Source organism: Terrapene carolina, unplaced genomic scaffold, assembly GCF_002925995.2.
Source record: "Terrapene carolina triunguis isolate 2854851 unplaced genomic scaffold, T_m_triunguis-2.0 Scaffold192, whole genome shotgun sequence".
NCBI classification, from domain to species: Eukaryota; Metazoa; Chordata; order Testudines; family Emydidae; genus Terrapene; species Terrapene triunguis.
In genome coordinates, this window is record NW_020664543.1 from 19239834 (window position 1) to 19260716 (window position 20883).

General features: G+C 38.4%; 1 protein-coding gene across 2 annotated transcripts in view; it reads left to right on the forward strand.

The window, feature by feature from the left end:
* TBCD (tubulin folding cofactor D) overlaps nucleotides 1-20883 on the forward strand; it is a 256774-nt gene that overhangs the window by 9145 nt on the left and 226746 nt on the right. For both annotated transcript variants that reach the window (XM_024217615.3, XM_026654436.1), the window contains exons 3-8: nucleotides 2230-2280; nucleotides 2504-2601; nucleotides 4301-4402; nucleotides 8067-8213; nucleotides 8985-9040; nucleotides 11861-11993. In XM_024217615.3, the coding sequence (XP_024073383.2) occupies nucleotides 2230-2280; nucleotides 2504-2601; nucleotides 4301-4402; nucleotides 8067-8213; nucleotides 8985-9040; nucleotides 11861-11993 (587 nt within the window). The remainder of the gene's footprint in view (nucleotides 1-2229; nucleotides 2281-2503; nucleotides 2602-4300; nucleotides 4403-8066; nucleotides 8214-8984; nucleotides 9041-11860; nucleotides 11994-20883) is intronic.

The window sequence follows — 20883 nt, forward strand, 5'->3', positions numbered from 1 at the left end:
AAGACCTTTAATCATTCTTGTTGCTCTTCTCTGGACCCTTTCCAGATGTTGTTTTGGTTTTAAAGGACAAAAGAGTACGTTTTTCCTAAGAGAGATAAGGTATACAGAGGAAGAATAATAACCCGATGAGGTGAGAAGGAAACAGACAAAAGAAGAAAGGATATGTTAGAGTGTAGTGAGGGGGAAAAACGTCATCATTTAGGCTATAATTTGATTTCCCTGGCAGTTATGTCCTATAGTAGTAATTATATGTTACACATCTCCATCTCAGCATGGTTCATTATTGCTGAGATGATGCAGTTTTACTTGGACTTGCTTTTCTGGGACTTGCTGTTGTTTAATTGCTTTTCTTGTCATTGTGGGCAAGACCTTTACTACTTAATCTTGATTTTTTTTGGTCCATTGTTGATAGGACATTTTCCTACTTGAGTAAATTTCTAAAATGATGCAGGTTATCTTTGATGCAACACTTTTTTTGCTGCATGATCTTTTCTGAAATTTAATTCTTATTTCTCGAGATTCTTTAGTTTGGCTTTTACTTCTTTAAATTAAAGGTGCTTTATTTGTAGAGGTTGTGACAGGTTGCATTCCTGGCATTACAAATACTAAAATGCATAGTACAGGTTGTTTGGAGTCAGAATTTCCCTGAATAAAAAAATACATTGCTGTGACCACAATATAGTAGGTAACATGGAAATCTTTTGCAGGTGTACAGTATTTGACTGTAGAAAGGGTTTCTTTAGAGTTTTTTTGCAGTGGTTTCAGTTTGTAGCTGTTCAGGCAGGGCATGAGAAATCCATTTGCCAACAGTGAGTAGGAAACTTCCCTGGCAAGTCGGGGTAGCGGCTTTACCTGTCAGTTTCTGAAAAATGCTAGCCCTTATACTGGTGAAGAATACCTTCCAAATGTGAGGTTTCAGAGTAGCAGCCGTATTAGTCTGTATCCGCAAAAAGAACAGGAGTACTTGTGGCACCTTAGAGACTAACAAATTTGTTAGTCTCTAAGGTGCCACAAGTACTCCTGTTCTTTTTCCAAATGTGAAACGATGCAGTATTGTTTTCTGAAGTCTGCAGTCAGGCAGGCAGCTTGAAATAGTAGAGAGGTGTGAACTCCACAAGGCCCCGCATCCTGGCTTCAATGCATAGCCAGAGTAGCTGAGCTGTATGCTGAAGAGTTTCTCCAGTCCTGGAGAGAAGAAATGGTGGAGCTGCTCCATGGTTGCTTTCCTGTGTCCACTTCCCCAGCACTGGCATAGCCTCTCTAATGTGATCCATTGGTTACTGTTGGATATGCATGATAGTGGCTCCAGCAGCCTTTTTCCTACCCTGCTTGGACTCTAGAAATCTGTTTGAGGATTTTCAGCTGGAATCAGCAGCTGTTCATGGTGAAGGACAGAATAGATTGCAATAGCTTGAAGATGTGTGGGGAAAGGAGTATGTCAAAGGGACAAGCAATGGGAGGGGTGAAAGGGGAATAAGTCTGAGCTATTGGGGATGCAGGATAAGGCTGGACTACTTGCAGCAGCTACAGTCCACACTCAGTATAATGGTGTCCTTCATTTGCAGTGCTGTATCAGAAATATATGACTGACTGCTTGATCTTGGGAATGGAGAGCTACAGTGAGATCAGCAAGTGGAGCACAGCAGCACACAGGGTGGGGAGGTATAACAGTGGCCTCACTCACACCTCTTCATCTCTGTGCTTATAGGTTTTCCCTTAGCAATGTGGAAGAGGCCTAGAGGAAACTATGGGTCTGTGGGTGTCTTTACTATGAACCTCATACTACATTAATGGACAGGATGCATGATACGCGTAACCTCTCTGAGAATTTTGTACTCTTTGGTACTCTGATATGCAGTGGAGGGCAGTGTCAGCATTTAGCCATTAAGGTGGAAAAACTTTAGTATAAGTTTTGTAGCAGGGAGTATATTTAAATAAAATTAACACTGTCTTCACTCTAAAGATAACGTCTACACTACAAGCTAAGGATATGATTCCCAGCTCACATACACATAGTAGCACAGGCAGGTGCTGAGTATGTATCCGAGGGGTTCAGGCAGGTTTGTACTCAGCAGAACTAAGCTGTGCCTCTGCTATCCATGCTACTGCGGCTACACTAGTATTTATACAGGTGTGTGTACGGAGGTGGAAGTCACACCCCTACCTCACAGTGTAGATTTAGCCTAATTAAGGACATCACACTTGAATAATTTAAATCTCTTTTTTCAGTTATTATGGACAAGTACCAGGAACAACCTCACTTGTTGGATTCACACCTAGGTAGGAACATTATCTCTGTATGTTTTTTGTGAATATTTTTTGACACAAGCTGCTAAACTTAAATGATTCATGTTTGCCTTGTAAGCCTGCTGTGGCTGGTGTTAAACAGTATGCTATGTACTGTTGTACAGCCACTTCCTAACTTTTCATGATTAGAAACATGCAAGCTAATTCTAATGCTTCCTGTGTTTTATTTCTCCCCCCTCCCCTCCTCCTTCTCTAGAGTGGATGATGCACTTATTGCTGGATATAGTGCGGGATAAAAGGTCTCCTTCTCCACTAGTACATCTGGCTTTTAAATTTCTTTACATCATTACAAAGGTATAAATGAGTTTTTTAATAAATGTAAAAACTTTCATCAACTTATTTGTTGGTTAAGAATGACTTTCTTTTTAAAATATTTGGAGTGATTTTATATTTCAAAATATTGCAGTTGAGTTTTGAATTAAAAATAACACTATAGCTTTCTGACTTACACTGTTGTATTTTAGAACACATTAAAATAGATTTTAAAATATTGTATAAGATATTCATCCTTTTTTTTTTTGTATAGTGTTGATCACAGCTTAATAAAGAGCGATTATCTTATGGGCACCTCCTCTCCCATTTGTGGCCATGAGGATCACTTCCCCCATTTGCAGTCCCATAATGTATCTGTGGCTGCTGCAGCAGCAGTTGTCTACATGCAAAATATTTAGATACATTTAGCTGTCTTTTAAATGTGATAAGTGTTTAGTCTCTTTTTGAAAAAAGATACATATACTGTGTGCTTTTGTTCTTCATTTTTATCTCTTGTTCCCATCTGTTCTGTTTCTCTTTTTCCATCTCCACCATTGCTCATGTTTTTTGCTGCATTTCCCTCCTCTTCTCTCCCTGCATATGTTTTTCTGCTGCTTGGACCCTTCTCTCATAGACATTCTAGTCCCATTGGTGGCTCTGGTCCCAGCATGTGAATTTTGTTTCCTCTCTTCCTCCTTTTACTTAGCTGTGGCCCCTTGTGCAGGGAACTAAGTAGGCTCTTCCTCCCCATTTCCTGCTACTTTGCCTGTTTTTACAGGCCTCTTGACTCTTCTTTGCATTGACGACACTGGACAACTGTAGAAGCAGTTGGAAACAACAAGTTGGTACCATGTGACCTATCACCTCTCAGTGTTGAACCATTGCAGTAAAAGATCTTAAAATCAGAGAAGACAAAATATAAAACCTTTGTTCAGCAAAAGTGTTAGTTGCTCATGAGGCTCAAAGTGGTAATTCATATGCTTTTCTCACCAGTAGGGTTGCAGACTAAGTTAATGCTGAAGCAGTCAGGGCCAAATCCTGGTCATGTGGAGTTCACCTTTGACTTCAGTGGGGCTAGAATTTGGAGATTCTAGAATGGTGTCCATTTTGTATCGCAGTGGCATGTCTCCCCATTACTTGAATTTAAGAGCCACCTTGAGACACCTGCTCAGTGGGTGATATCATGTAGGTAGTGTTCTGACTGCTCATCTCTTTGGTTTGCCTGCTATCTTATTAGCAGAGGGGCAGTAATGGTATTCTCATAGTTCTGGATGGGAAGGGTGGGGTGGAGAAGAAATTTTGCCATAAAGGTCGAGCAAAAGAAGGGATGATGAAAAAATGTTGTGGATTTCACAATTACATGGTTGGTTTCGTCATATGGGGCTGTTTAGTTTCTGGACTACTGAAGTACTAGTATCAACAGCAACATTAAATGCATTAGGAGGGTACTGGGCATTTCTTGAGCAAATTATTAGAAGTTAATATTTTAAAGTTGAGCTAGTTAAATTCTGCCACTGACTCTAAATTAGTTGGTGATAAATCAAGATATCCCAGCTTGTCACCCAGTAACAGTTTTAGTTTGTGACGTGTAGTATTTTAAGATATTACCAGTTTATTTGAAAGTTAATTCATATCACTACTGTATGTACTGAACATCAGATATAAGATGCTTCCAAAAGTCGTCTTTGTATTATTTTCCTTGAACATGTTTTATTAAATTATGAAGTCATTTCTTTGGTAGGTACGAGGGTATAAAATTTTCCTCCGACTGTTTCCTCATGAAGTAGCTGATCTACAGCCTGTTTTGGATATGTTTGCAGATCAGAATCCTAAGGACTATGAGGTGAGATTCTCCCCCCCTCCCTTTCGTTTGTTTTAAAAGGGAAAAAAGCCAAAGAAGGTATTGTGTAGAAATGAAAATGGCGCAACATAGCTTGATGCAATTAATCTCAAACTGGATATAAAAGTATATATTATATGTCACTTCATATCATGAAACACTTAGAAATGTCAACCTGATAGCTAGATTTAACATTCTGAAGTGTCCTTTTCAGAGGAAAAATGTGGTCTTACTAAAAGATGTTCTGTTGGATTTTTCCATTTTTATTTTTGGGAGTAGGGAGGTGTGTAGGGAGTTTTGAGTGTTAGTAAAATTGGTGTAAACACCAACAATAGAAGATGCAAGGGCTAAAGATAAACTATAATGGACAAGAGTTAAACTAAATTTAAAGGGAAAATAGGAAGGGGTTAAATACTGAAAAAAAATTAAGTAGGGGGGAGAGAGAACATAGGCAAGGGACTAAGGAACAATTAAACAAGCTTTCTATCCCAGATCTCCCCAGACAAAGGGGGTTATATTATAGTTTGTTACATCGAAATGATGAAAAATTGTGAAAATAAAATCACAGAAGACAGGATAGTTCAGTCCTGTCAGATTTTAAGGCCTTAATTCCTGTCCAGACAACTTGGCATCAAGTGAGTATGTTTTAAGCCATGTGCGGATACAAAATGTATATCTGCAGATATAAAGCGGATATCCACGGAGCTGCAGGGCTCTACCTGGAACTGCAGCAGCGAAAGCAGCAGCATGTTGGGCACTGCTGCCGCTCGCAGGAGCCAGTGTCTCGTGCGGGCAGCTCTTCTGGTGTGGCTGTACTGCCCTCGGCCCCACCTGCTGGAGTGGGCACCAGGCTCACTGGCAGCTGTCCCTTTTCACGCAGGTGTGTGCAAGTGCTTTGCACGCTCCTGGAAAGGAGACGCAGACCTCTCTGTGGAAAGGACTCTTGTCCGGGAATGCGTGAGCCCCCCCCCCCCGGCAGAAAACAAGTTATATTTTGGGGACATTGAGGAAAATCATAACGTATCTGGGCAAAACATATCAGTTACATTTTTCAACTGTTGAGTGTCCAGTCCTGAAAAAACCCCAAAACATTAAACTGTTTGTTTGCTGACACCTTTTGCCTTTTCACTGAGGAGTAAATTCAGGAGACTGAGTTATGAAACTGTGTTATGAAAAGGCAAAAAATGATTTTGCCATGTAGCCAGCTGATGTAATGTTTGAGGTGGCTGAGAATGTTCATAGAATCATAGAATATCAGGGTTGGAAGGGACCTCAGGAGGTCATCTAGTCCAACCCACTGCTCAAAGCAGGACCAATCCCCATACAGATTTTTGTCCCAGATCCCTAAATGGTCCTCTCAAGGACTGAACTCACAACCCTGGGTTTAGCAGGTCAATGCTTAAACCACTGAGCTATCCCTCCCCCAGGGGTTCTAGGTAGGAGAGTCTGTTTGCTTAAATATTTTTTTTCTATCCAACAAGATGACATGGTGCGAACTGTAGTTCTTGAATTCCTGCTAAAGGTGGTGATTGAGTCCAAAATTTGTGGTGTTTGACTACTCAGTGAGGAAAACTATACAAATGTCTTATTGAGATTGAATTAAAAAAAAAATACTTCCTTTATACTGCTCAAGCAACAAGGCTCATCAGTATGAAACGGTGAATTACACTGCAGTTGGGGCTCAAAATTTACATTAGCCAGTTGCTAATTATGAATACCCTTTATTGTTTCTGCCTGTGGTATGATCCAATATACCATTGTTATTAATAACCAACACACAAATGATAAAACATTCAAACACAGATGTGGGGTTTTTATTCTATCAATGTTTTGATTAAAATACAAGAAATATTTTCTCTCAAAATTGGCAATTTCTACTAAATTATTCAAAGATACTTTTCAACACTTTAATCTGTGAATAAGTATCTTTCCAGACTGTAGAAATGCGTATATAAAGTATGAATTTGCTTGCACAGTGAAACTTTGATTTCTCAAGTGATTATATTGGGGAAGCATAGACATGAGAAGTTATGAAAAAGTTGCAGATGCTTTCTCTTGTTAATTTAAAATGAGTATGTAGGAATTGCCCTTCAGTGTTTGAGGAGACATATCAATTTAAACCACACTCCTGTCTGAAAATCTACTGTTGTTACAAGTAACATCTAAAAATACTGTTAAGAGATTAAAGTAGAACACATTTCTCATTTTAATTTTGTGCATGTGACAATGTCTACAGTAAGTTTCACTTTTACTCCTGTATAGTCAGTTTCCCCATGTTTGTGTTGGTTTTTCACACAACAAGAATAGAGAGAGAGATTTTTTTAAAAAGACCCAAACAAACAGGAAAATGGCAATAGCTAATTTATGTGATTTTTTTTTTTTTTTTTTTTTTAACAGACTCTCAGGACAGGTGTGGTACCTGACACTTCTTTTAAACTAATTTTTATAAGTTTGCTAGATTTCAAGTTGACGGGGCCACCCTGAGATTGCTTAATCAGGGCAGACGATCCCGAAAACTGGTGGTTATTCTAATACTTAGATTCACCAAGCCAGCAACAAAACAGCTTCTACAATACCTTACTAGTTACTCAGAAGCCAGAAATAGAGTTCCCTTAAAGCAACCGAGCCTTGGGCTCCCACCCAGACAGCCAAGTCAAATATGAGGATTACTGAAAACCTTGTTCATCATATAAAAAGTTCTATCAGTCCCAAAGGATCAGATACTTTACCCACCAGGTCAATGAATATTTCAGATCTTACCCAAATACACGCTTACGGCCAATTCTTATTAACTAAACTACAATTTATTAAGAAAAGAGAGCGTATAGGTTAAAAGATCATTATACATACAGACATGAATAAAATTCTTAGGTCAGTTTCATTCTGAGGTCAAAACTTAGGTGAGCTTTAGAGTTGCAAAGAGTTCTTTCAGAATTAGTTCCACAGGTTATAGTCCAATATCAGGGTGATCCAGACTGGAGCCGGAGACCTCAGTCTTGTGACTGAAACTTCCCCTGATAAAGCTTAAGTAGATCTGAGATAACAGGATCAGGGCCCCAGAGTTTGTTTTATAATTCTCTGGGAGCCTCTTGACAGCAGGCATTCCTTGGGTGAAGCATTGCGGCTTTGAAGTAAGACTTCCTATTTCATCTTCACCACCGGTAATTAGCTGCATGGATTAGCATAAGGCAACTTCCCATTTCCAGCCATTTACAGGTAGTTTACTACAGACTTCAAAGAGAAATAAAGACAACGATATTGTTACACCCAAACTTCATCAAAATGTTAATATTCCCTTTTGATCTTTGAATCAATAGAACATAGTGACAGACAGGAACCATCTGATTACATTGTCAATATCTAACAATATGAATGTAAACAGACACAAAATTACAATCATTATCTATTAATATGTCTCGAAAGGTTCAATCTGGGTAATTTTATCCTGCTAGTTGCTTAACCCTTTCTGGCTCAGTGTCACAGCAGCTCTTAGTATTTGGGTGCTGCCACACTCCTATCTCCTGTGATATTCTAGGGCATCTCGCATCTGAATGGCTTTCCCTGTATACTTAGTTTGCACACTCCTGAGAGCATGGGCTGTGTCTTTGCTCCAACAGCATACTTGGAGCAAACAAATAAAGTTTGTTTTATTATAATTTTTTCCTAGACGTGGGAGACTCGCTACATGCTCTTGTTGTGGCTCTCCATGACATGTCTGATACCTTTTGATTTGGCTCGTCTTGATGGAAATATCCTTTCTGAAGAAGGATGCACTCGGATGCCAATAATGGATCGCATACTCAATGTAGCAAAAGTAAGTGCTACTTGGTTTTCTACACAAAGACCTCACTGTATTTTATTATGTATGATACATTTTGACCTCTTAATTTCCAGGCCTCATTTTGCTTGTGTAATACGAAAGGGTTTAGCCTACAGTTGCAAATCCCGCGTAACGTTTTTTCCATTCTTTAATGTTAGAAGGAAATTAAGTTTTTCATTCTTCTAAACTGGTAGACTATTTAATTTTAAGACACTATATGGTATAAATGGATATCTTGTTAGACTAGTTGATTTCAGAAGTAAATGGCTAGTGTTTTCATGCTATAAACCCAGGTTAGTCAATTTACAGTCCCAAAGGAAATTAGTTTCACTAGAGCGAACAATGATATATGAAATAGATGTGAAAAATGCTCAACAGACTACAGCCAGCTTGTCTGAAAAGTAGCATCTGTGCAGATGCTTTCCCACAAAGCTTAATCTGATGTAAAATGAAATGGTTAAATTACAAATCCCTTCAGGATGGTTTTATAATAGCATCAAAAATGAATAGCTGATGTTATTGACATTAGTCTGTATTGCTTTAATGCAACAGTACAGAAAAGATGATCCCACTTTGAAAGACATTGAGATTTCCGGCACGTGGCTTGCTAAATGGAAGATTGTTTAAACTTCTTACTTTCGTAGGCTTAGTCCAATGTTCATAAGAATAAACATTAAGAAGTGCATATTTTCAAACCTGTTGTGTAGTTTTATTACTAACTCTGTCTCTGCAAACTCTGACAGTTAATTTTCTTTTTACCTTTAGTCTTACCTGGTTGTCAGTGATAAGGCTCGAGATGCAGCTGCTGTACTGGTTTCCAGGTAAGTCTTGTGCTGATCTTGGCAAAAAAGGAAATTTCTTAGCTTGAAAAAATTTCTATTGGTAGTACTGGGTGGATTTACAGTATTGGCAGTAGTACATGGAATACTTTACTTGTATGAATGTAGCCCCAATATATGGTGATGAAAAGTCATTGCCATCAGGCAGCTGTTTGGCCTATCTGAAATAAGCATATTACTTTCTCTTTATGAGGGGACGGGTGTCTATCACAGTTGATACTTTTAGCAGTCTTCGTCAGTACTGCCAAAAAATGGAATTTGAATTTCATTTTCTTGCCTGTAAGGAGTGCTCTTTAGTATAGGATTCAGAAAGGGTGGAAAATCATATATTATGTGGATTATGAGAGGATTTCTGTCATCAGTTCTGTTAATTGGGTATGTTCTTGGAACACTAAATTCATGCAGATGGACTAGTAATATTTAATTTCATTCTGTGTAACAGTCCTTTTGTCATCTTTCTTTTCCCCTCCCCCCCCCCCCAAAAGTAGTGCTGCTATTTTCTTTGTTTTTTATTATTGTCAAAGAAGCCTTAAAGTGAGTTAGACTTAGGATGTTGGAACATCCTAACCACTTTTCGTACATTACACGTGTTCGAGCACCAAATAAACCTGCCTGTAACAAAGTTACAATAATTCTCTGTCACAGAGCTGTAAGATCGAAAGTTTGTTTCTCTCACCAAAAGAAGTTGGTCCAATAAAAGATATTACCTCACCTACCTTGTCTTTCTAATAGGCCAGTGGATATATATTTGGCGCTGACAGCAGCCTGTCATGTTTTCTTGTTCTAGTCCAGGGGTCGACAACCTTTCAAAGAAGAAGAGCCATTTTTTTGTTTTTGTCTTTGACCAAAATAATTTGAGAGCCGCATCACACGCAAAGCTATTTGTAGAGTTAGAATTTATTAATTAATAATAACTGAACATATTCAAATTATTGCTACTCATCCATACTTGTAATGTAACTTCTGCAATTTGAATATTAACAGGATGGGGCAGAGGTCTGGGGGGCGGGGTCTGGGAGGGAGTTTGGGTGCAGGAGGGGGTTCTGACCTGGGACAGGGGGTTGGGGTGTGGGAGAGGGTGTGAGGTGTGGGCTCTGGCCAGGAGGCGCTTACCACAGGCGGCTCCTGGCCGGTGGCACAGCAGGGCTCTGTCCCCACACCGCTCCCGGAAGTGGCTGGCTGCTGGCACGTATCTGCATGCCCCTGGCGGGAGGGGAGGTGGCTCCGCGCTTTGTCCCCAGCACTGTCCTTACAGCTCCCATTGGCCGGGAACTGGCCAATGGGAGCTGCGGGGGCGGGCAGCGCACGGAGACCTGCTGCCCCCTTTCCTCCAAGGGGCGTGCAGAGATGTGCCACAGCCAGCTGCTTCCGGGAGCAGCATGGGGCCAGAGCCCTGCTGTGCTGCCGGCCCGGAGCTGCCTGTGGTAAGCGCCTCCCGGCCAGAGCCTGCACCTTGCACCCCCTCAAAAAACGGCTCCCTGCAAGGGGGCAGCCAAAGAGCCGCATGCGGCTTCGGAGCTGCAGGTTGCCGACCCCTAGTCAATTTTTAATGTGCGCTCCCACCCTGTCACTTCCCAAAAAAACAAACCAAACCAAACCCTTCACCACAAAAAAACTGCATCTTTTTTTTTCCCCCCCCCCCCCCCCCCAAAATTAAAATTCCATCCACCACTTTGTACTGTAAATTCAATTACTATAAGGCATTCATAAAGATGAGTTATTCATGAAAAGAGAGAAGTTTAATAGCTGGACTGAATCTAATGTCCAATCTGACTCGCCAGTAATACTGTACATTAAGTTTCAAGCACTTGCTAACAGGATGACTTCACAAAGAAGCCCTGTGTTTCTGTGCAGGGTGCTATTCTGCCACCTTGTTGTCAGTCCCCCACCGCCTTTTTAGTTAAAATCTAATTTGCATATGGATATGCACTCATAACAAATACCAGATAATTGAACTGGAGAACATTCTGAAAATATTTTGATACACAATTGGATCTATTGATTCTTAATGTAAGGTTGTAACATTAGCAAAATTATCCTTTGGCGATAAATTCCAGTGACTCTTTGCCTTACGTTTTACTTGGGAGGGAATTTGATCACATGGTTAGTGTACAAATCAGGGAACCAGGACCCCTGGAATTCATCTCTCTTTGGGACTGTGTGGCCTTAGGGAAATTGTTGTAACTTTTCTGAGTCTGTCTGTTTTCTCTGTAAAATGGGTATATTACTATATTTCTCAGGATGTGAGGATTAAATAATAAAATGTTTTTCATATGCTCAAATAAAGATGCAACAAATACAGATGATATATTCCTTGCAATATCTAAGACTAACATGACTATACTGCTGGTGATTAACACTGAGCAGTAGTGACACATCTTATAATTTTTGAGCAAATTCTTCAAATTTGCAGAGGTTGATCATTTTTATTTTTGTTTTGTTTGAGTGCAGTGGCTTCCCATAAAATTGAAACAGGAAAAATAATGGAAAGCATCTTTTTGGGGATTCCTGAAAAAGCTTAACAATTTGTAGTTCCCTACAGTTAAATTGATAAATTTCTTAAGAATTCCAGTTACAGGACGCTGCATTTATAAATGAAATGAAATATTCTAGGCTAGGAGTTCATTTGGAAATAGCAGGGTTAAACATCTGACATTTGGAATGTCCCTACCAAAAATGTCTTGGAAAATGTCCATTTGACAGTTGCCTTTAGGAACTGAAACTAGTTTGGGTAACAAGCAAAAATAGTTATTAATTGGATTGCTCTGAATGGGTAACTTGCAATGTGTTTTTCTGTGACAGGTTTATTATCCGCCCTGATGTCAAACAAAAAAGAATGGCAGACTTCCTGGACTGGGCCCTTTCAACATTATCTAAGTCCTCCTTCCAGACCATGGAGGGGACTATTGTAATGGATGGCATGCTTCAGGCCCTGGTAAACACCTGTTGATACTATAAAAGATAGTCCAAGTAAATTAATGCGTTTATGGTGTTTTGTTCCACAATGTGCTGGTACTAAGGCACATTCCTGTTAAAATGTTCAGCCTTACAGAATTATGTTTGTATGATATGTGATTTGGGTTTTTACTAGAACACTTCTAAATACGTGCAGGTTCTCTCATTGGAGAATTACTCTTTTTGCCATTGAAAGACAAAATATAAAAGTTGGTACCCATCCTAATTTTTAAAATATGCGTTTGAATACAAACTGGTCACTTCCTAATTCATCATTTATTTCCAGTTTGGTACAAAAAGCTGAAAAAGTGGCATAATGGTGATATTAACTGACAATGTCCAAAACGGAAAGGCCAAGATTTTCAAAAGTCTGTATCCCTTGTAAGATCATTCAGATTGGATATCTAAAATTGCTAGTGATTTATGAAAGTCTTGGCCCAGTGTTCTATTGAACTGGAATAATGATCTAACCATTTTTAACAGGCTATTTTATTTGGACTGTCTTTGTATAATCCAAAAAACCCCAAAACCAACAACCCATGTTATGTAGTATTTTTGCATTAGTCTGTTTTTCAGCTGTTGCTTCCTCCAGTGACATTGCTTGCATTAAATAGTACTAATAGAGCCTATAAATCAAAGAGGTTTATTCCAAGATTGACATTAAAGACTAAAATAATTTTTCTCCTATGAGTAGTATATTAATTTCATGTCGTGTCTAACTGTAACCACTCTCCATCAATGATCTTTTGGGTGATTGCACTCCCCTTTCATATGTACAAATGTCCAAGATGTCATATGTAAATAAGATCATGTTTGTGGTTTGTCCTTATTACATATAGATAACTTTAAGGGTGATGTACATGCTTGATGCAACACTTTATAATATATAATATATTGTATCTGGCATTTATTGTGATGTTTTTAGTGCCCAAATATATCGGAGTGTGCTTTTGTTTTGATTGGTTGTTTTTCATCAAAGCTGAAGTAACATAAGTGCCATTAAATAAAGTGTATTCTTGCATAGTCTTATTGGATTCAGGATTTGCTAACATGCAGTGAGACTTTCCATAACTTGCATAAATTTGCCACTCCCAAATAACAGCGTTGTATGTTTGTTGTGGTGCATTACTAAACATTGATGCAAGTTTCTGGGGCTGTAGTTGACTTTTTTTGGTCTTCACTAGCATCCCCAAATCAGAAAAAATGACCGTGAGCTACATTTAGAATAACTTGTCTTAAGCCTTGTTGTTCAAGAAAGGGGAAGTGTTGCTCCGTATGCATTGCAGTGCTTTTTCAAAAGAGTTAGAGAACAATGTTTCATCATCAGAACAGACTGTAGACTGTTCTGAGGTGCATGATGAAACCTGCAGGGTGTATATTACATTAATGTTTTGTCATTCCTTTGAGTTTGGCTTTGGTTTTATCCACCTGTTCATTAATGCGTGTTAAGCGAAACAGGTGAACACTTAACAAGTAGAATCGAAACCAGAGTGTGATTTAATCCCTGGAAGCAACAGGTTTGATGTGATGATTTATTTTCTTCCCCTTGTGGGAAGGGAGCAACTGTTTGGCAAATTTATGTCATTTGTGTGTTCTACTGTTGGTAACTCACATTCAAGTCATTATTGGCATTAATTGTTTAAAATGCCCTTAAACCTTTACTTGCCTTCAATCCTGAAGGGTTTCATATCAGTTATAGAAATGAGAAACAAATGGACTCAAAAGGAAGAGAGGTTTTATAAAAAAAAAAAAAATATCTTAAAAGTAGAGTAGAATATGAGTAAACGAGTAATTATTTCTTTCAGGAAATTCATTTTAGGAAGCTCTACTTTTTTTATACTGCACACCTGTTGAAGTAAAATCATTAGTCAAAATATAGATTTTTTTTTTTTTCCTTCTCCATTGGAGAGGCTATATGGATTACATCGTACTATTCACCCTAGTTAGAATTTTGAATAACTGATATTCAATAAATCATTGCTGAGTGGTGTGGAACAAAATGCAGCCTTGGCATGTGAGCACTGAGATTTGTTAATAATCTCCAGAAATCTTTACGCTATCCTTTTTGACCCTTATAGTACCTATTTTGTGATGATAGCCCCACCTGCACAGTCTCCCTTGACTGTGAGTCTGTCCCATCCCAAACAAATGAGCAAAGACCACGCCCCAATCATGCTGAATTAGCATGATAGTAATTGATTCTGGTAAGGGATGGTCAGAAATTTATTACCCTCATGGAGCAAGGGTGAGAAGAGACACAGTTTCTTCCCTGGGCTGATTGAAATGCTTTCTGAGATTGATATTCAAAGAATGTACTTTGGAACTTGCTTTTAGTGAGCTTGGATATGGCAAGACTGTTTTGAATTAGAATGAAACTCACAAATTGTTTCAGTGCAAGTTTCAATTCTGGTTATAGTGGATCCTCCACCTACTGCAAAACTTTCTCTTTGTGTGCCGGAAAACCTTGGCTATAAGAATATTCCACTGATCACACACAAATACAGGAGTTCTACATTGCTTCTGGTTAGTCTGCCTCTTCCTCGGTTTAAATTTCAGTGACTGGTTATGTTACTGTTTAATCTAACTCAGCATTTTAAATGGAGCAGGTACTATTGTGTCATGATTCTTGTTGAAACATGCACTATGCATTACACATCTAAATTCCACTGAGGGGCTTGGTTTTTTTTACACCTGCTGACAGTAATACATCATTTCACAACAGGTGTGCCTTAGCAAGAAGCACTGCTTGTAGTATTTCAGATTCAGTTTTTAAAAGCTTTTTTTTCTTTTTCTGTAACTAAAAATGCAACATTTTAAAATGTACTGTGTATGTATATATGATTTTCTACTTCTATAGAATAGGCAAGGTCACAAAAGCTGAATTATGAGGAAATGATTTATAAAATCTTAATTTATGGAAACATCTAACGTATTTCAAGGATCTGCATTCTAAATTGTCTTGGTCTGAAGGTTTGCTTTTAAACCTGCCATTATATCAAGTAGCCTTTTAGTTATTGCTGCAGGGTATAGCACTCCCAGTTCTTGCGTGACAAAGATGACATAATGTTGAAGTAGCTTAGGGCATTGAAACTTATTAAACCTTATTTAATTTGTTTTATAAGTGACTCAGTATACAAACGTGAATAATAATTAAAAATAAAACACCCTACACGGTGATTTGATGAAACTTGGGAACCTGAAGAACGACGTTTATTTGTATCTAAGAACAGGGCATTTCCCTGAGTGTAAGGATTGCTTGGTAATAGTTTCACGCTTATATGAATTGTGCCTCAGGGAAGAGTCAGCTCTTCTACACTGTCCTTTCTGACCCAGAGGCACAAAAATAAATATTTGGTGTAAACATTGCCCAAGTCTTTTTATATTTTTGGTGTTATCAGATAATTAGTGATTTTTGGGGCTGTCTATTGCTCTTAGGGATTTTATCTTTTAAAAGAAAATTGCTTAGTTCAGGGCTATTAAAAAAAAAAAAAAAGCTGCACAAATGTAAGGAGAATGAAGCTGTGGGGGAGGGTGGAGAGAAGGGCATATCTTTCCAAACCCTGTAGATGGGGAGGTCACTGGCTTCTTCACTGCAGTAATATCCCTGTCCCCTTCCTGATGGGCTTAAATGTTCCAATTTCCCATTGTGTCACCTTTGCAACTTTTCCCATTTCTCTTTCTCAAATAAACAATTCGTTTAATTAAACTTTTTGTAGGAGTTTTCATAGTGACTAGTTTGAAGTTCAAAATTTTAAGTATCAGAAGCCTGCTTCATTTCTTGCCAAGCCTTTATGCTGCCTTGGGCTGCTGATACTAAAGTTGTAGACGTTCAAATCTGTATGTGCTCAGTTAGTCTCATCCCTTGACCTCTGTGTAGTTAACATGGACATGAGTTAGGCAGATAAATTCCCTCCGCCCCCAATGGTTTTAAAATGTTGCTTGTACCGTCAAACTTCTTGTGGGGGACAACACACTATAACTTCTGCTTTGCCCTGGATCTGTTTCGTGTGTTCCTATTAATGTATGAAAAGCAGGTAGTTGCATACTTTATTATTACCCTTTGAATTAGTTGCTGTGCAGAGTTTCACACAAGAATAATTTGAATGCAATGTTGAGTGTGGTGCAGAGCCAGACGGTAGCAATTTCTGGTGGTAAAGTTTTGGTATTAAAATACTTTTATACTTCAAACCAAGAATCTTTAATAAAATATATTGCATGAGGACATGATTTTAAGGATTGTCTTTTGCAAAAGGTTCTATTATTTTCTTGCTTTACTGTCTGATATAGTTATGCTATTGGGAGGTAATGAGACAGCTCTAGCTTTTCCTTATGTACTTATGGAGTCTTTGTATAGGACCATGCAACTCAAAGATTTTAAAAACCACGAAGTCTGAAGTTTGAATGTAGATGAATACAAAGTTAGCTTTCAGTTGATCAAAATGTAGAGAACTTGTGACAACTGAACTGTTTTGATCACTCTGCATAAAATTATGCTACATATTGAAGTTTGCATGACAATGTACTAAACAGCAAGTTCAAATATGCTACATATCGCTAGATGTAGCATATAGAGATAAATGTGAATGCTCTACTGAAGGAACACATTTATGAAATATGCTAGTTTCCCATCTGATGTAAACAGAAATTATATGAGGAATAAAATAATAAAGGGTCATAATTGAGTTACTTTACCATAAATTACATTAAATAATCTTTTCGTTTCGGTGAGGTCCATTATTCTGACTGTTTTTCATCTTAATGTTTTGTCTACATTATTGTACCTAGCCCAGAGGTTGACATAGCTGATAGTTTTCTGGATATTATTCATTTGACCTCTAGGGGTTGCTCCAGAGCGATAGAATATGCTGTTTTCTCGCCTCCCTCTGAAGGTTGGGATTATCCCTCCTCATCTTGGTTTATTAGAGCCGGAGGATAGCTTCAAACTTGTGTCTCCTGTTTGACAGCAAGACGTGCTTGTTGCCAAGCAGTCAGGCCACCCTTAATAGTGATGATTTGTATAGCTTGGGGAATATGTCCCAGAGGTAGTACTGATTCATACATCTCATAAAGGCCAGGCCTAAATGGGATATTTAGACAATTGGAAGGTGAGGGGTGTGTGTGTGTGTATGGTGGTTGTTTTTTTTTCTTCATGATTACTAAAACTAGTTTTTGTTTGTACCTTACACCATGTTGTTTCTAAAACAACAAAACCAGACTTGACAGTCAGATCATTAGTTATATGGCAAAGATCTTCTCTAATTTGTAGGTGGCCTAATTACTTAAAGGAGAGGGAGTTACATACCTTTCAACAGGTTGGTTAAGTTGGCATATATTTTATGTTCTTATTAAAGTGGAAGGAACATGGCGTAACTTTATGATTACCTGGTGCATCCAATAGGCAGCTTCCTTACGTTCAATATTATTTGTTGCTGACCTTAAAATTTTCTAAATAGGAGGAAAACAAAGAATATTAATTGTTTTCTTTGTATCATATTTTTCTAAGAATGATGTGCCTTGATGTTTTTCTTGCTTAAAGGCAAGAAAACTGAATCTAAATAATCTTATTTGCTCTCTGTTTACTCTCTGACTTTTCTCCTTCTCTTTTCTTTTCCATTCTCCTTTCATTGGAGCGAAATTTAATCTTTTTTTAATTTTTAAAACCATCCAATGTGTGCTCTAGGATTGCAGAGTTGTTCTGAGTCCATCACTATATCTTGTACATATAAACAACCAATCCTGTATGCCAGGAAAAAATATGCATGCTACTTTTTTGAGACCACCATGCAATTAAAATGCCTTTTATTTTCCCTGGAAAATAAATCTTGTACATTTGAAGTTATTTAATGATACAAAAAGGATTTCTTTAAAAATTGGGCCTGTGCTTCGTTTTTGCTTTTTTTATAATGTATAAAGAAAGCATGAAATTTTGTTTTTTGTTTTTTGTTGTTGTTTGTTTTTTGAATGTCAGAAATATCTGGAATATCAAGTCAGGTTTTCCCTACCTCTTCTGGAAGATCTCTTGGGCATCTAAGAACACATTTATCTGGAGTTCTCACAACTTGGTTACTATTTCACCTGGCATCTTAAAACATAATTTGCTGGGAGAAAGTAATATGGGTGTTCGTTTACTTTGAGGAGACACATTTATCTAAAACATCTTTTACAGGAGCATAATAATTTAGTGGAAGGTTTTATCTGTCCCTGTATTGTATTTTTGGTTGTGCAAAAGAAGTCTTTTGATCTTTTTGACTTGCTGCATCTCTTCAACCATGACCATTTTATCTCCTGGTGAAAACATGCTAGCTGTTAAGTTGGGGTTTCTTTAGATGGACAGATATTTTAAAAATGAATTGTCTGGTTGAACGTTTGCATTTATATATTTATATAATACCTGCTGTAGTGTTAACTAGTTGTCTTGTAGTTATATTAAAAACAACAAATGTTTGTCAGCCTTGTGTCACTGCTGCCTACTTGTGTTGGTGCTGTTAAGGGGTGGGAAGGAAGCCTTGCCTTGTGTCCAGAAGCTTGCTAAACTCAGAGCTGCTGTGGACCTCAAGGAAAGCTGATTCTCTAGGTATAGCACCCAATTTGAGTGCCCTACCACTGATCCTAAAGACTTCAGGAACTGATAGCAGTAGTGATCCAGCCAGTATCAATACATGAAACAAGATATGGGCAGATAATCTCATCTATAACTAGTCCCAGACCATTAGGTCTTCAAAGACCATAGCTAGTTCCTTTTAGACTGTTCCATGAAGTGAATGGGTCACCAATGCAAAGCATGGAGCTTGGTGTTATGTGCTCAAAGCCTCCAACCCTATTAAGCAGGTGAGTCACTGCATTATGTACCAGCAGGAACTTTTGGATGCTTTTCAAAAGGAGCCCTAAGTAGAGCACATAATTATGTGCAGTGTATATTGGAATATACATATATATTAGAATATAGAAAAATCCACTCATAGGAGTCGACATGAAAAATATGTTCTTTATATAGCGCATTGTGCTATAGACCCACTACAATGATTATTTCATTCTATTAATTGCTGGTAATTATAGTGAATTAACCTCCTATTACTGAATGATCCAATAACTCAATACTTAGAGTAGATGCAGGGTTATTCTTTTCAACATTCATGGTAATATTTGTGTGTATGGGTATGTCTACACCGCAAATAAAAACCAGCGGCTGGCCCGTGCCAGCTGGCTTGGGCTAAGGAGCTCTTTAATTGTGGTGTAGCCTGAGCTCTGGGATCCTGCAAGGTGGGAGGGTCCAGAGCTCAGACTCCAGTCTGAGCCTGAACGTCTGCACTGCAGTTAAGCAGCCCCTTAGCCCAAGCCCCATGAACCCAAGTCAGCTGGCACGGGCCAGCTGCAGGTATCTAATTGCAGTGTAGACATACCTTTAGTGTAATTTGCCTTTTGAAAAGAGGCAGCAGCCATCAGGTTTTCTAGTATAACTAACAGTTCTACAGCAGAGCTATCTCAGTGATTTTATTAACACTTGAGTATATACTGTAAGTAGAAGCCTTCCTTCACTGCTGTAACTAGTGGTGGAGTGGTTCTCTACCGGAAAGTAGGGAATAAAGTAGTTCAGCTTATTTATGTAGCAAAATCTTTGTAGGAAAATGGTTGCATGTTTTATTCCACTGTTCACCTTTCAGAGAATATGATATGAAGGAAAGCATTACAGAGAAACTGTCAACTTGAATTTTTTAAAATTGGCTATAGGAAAATCAAAATAACTTTTTAAAAGTTTCCTTTAAATAGTATGTGCTGAATAGTTTTTAAAAATCCTCTAAAATATTTTGTTTCCCTGCTCTCCTTTTTATGTCTAGAAAGATCTTTTTTTTTTTTGGCCCTGAGAGCAATGTCCCCAAATATTATCTAACATAAAATTGCTCACCTATTAATTACTTGCTGCTTCTTGTTTATATAGGGGGAGGTACCTTCTAGTTGCGTTTCCTGAGGGGACAGGATAAAACTCTCACAGTGGCCATTGAGGATGTGAAACTTAAAGGCTGGTTCACTTTCTCTCATGGAGAAGCCTGTGGGATGAGGCCAGAATGGAGGGACTACAAAATCCAAGTTTCAATTGAAGGACTTTTCAGAAAATTGTTCTAAATGGGAGGATTTAGGGGTGCTGTGGAGAAGATGAGGGTGAAAGTAGGCTTCCAAAATCTAGACATCATGGCGATCCATGGAAAAGGGCAACCCCAGAGTTTCATGAACAGCTGCCCATCTGTACTCCTGCAGGAATTGTACTGCCCTTGACTTGAGTCCCCTTTGCTCACTATAACTCTTTAGGAGTTTATTGCTTGAAACAGCATTTGTTCTTGCCTGTATTTCCACACAGAAACAATGTATTTCTGTTATGGTAGTGTCCAGAAGCTGTAATCAGAATATAAGGACCTTGTGCTAAGATAATACAAAGATAGATGAGTTGCGTATTTTGGTGACTAGAAGATGGTGCTGTGGTTAATGGTTGGTCTAGTAATCTGCCCCAAATTCTGCAGAATGGCTTCCTCATGGTCTTGTGGACTTGGTGGTAGATGGCAGATGGTGTAGCAGAAGTGTCCACACAGCCAGGGTGGCGATGAAATAGGCCTAAGTAGCTTGCTGCAATGATCTTTCTTTAGTAAACATAGAGACAATCTAGACTAGTTTGTCGTGATAGGCGTTTGAGCAGAATTGGGCTGTATATTTGAAAATTAATTATTTTTTATACAGATTTGGTACCTTTATACAATGTTCAGAGGGGTAGCCGTGTTAGTCTGAATCTGTAAAAAGCAACAGAGGGTCCTGTGGCACCTTTAAGACTAACAGAAGTATTGGGAGCATAAGCTTTCGTGGGTAAGAACCTCACTTCTTCA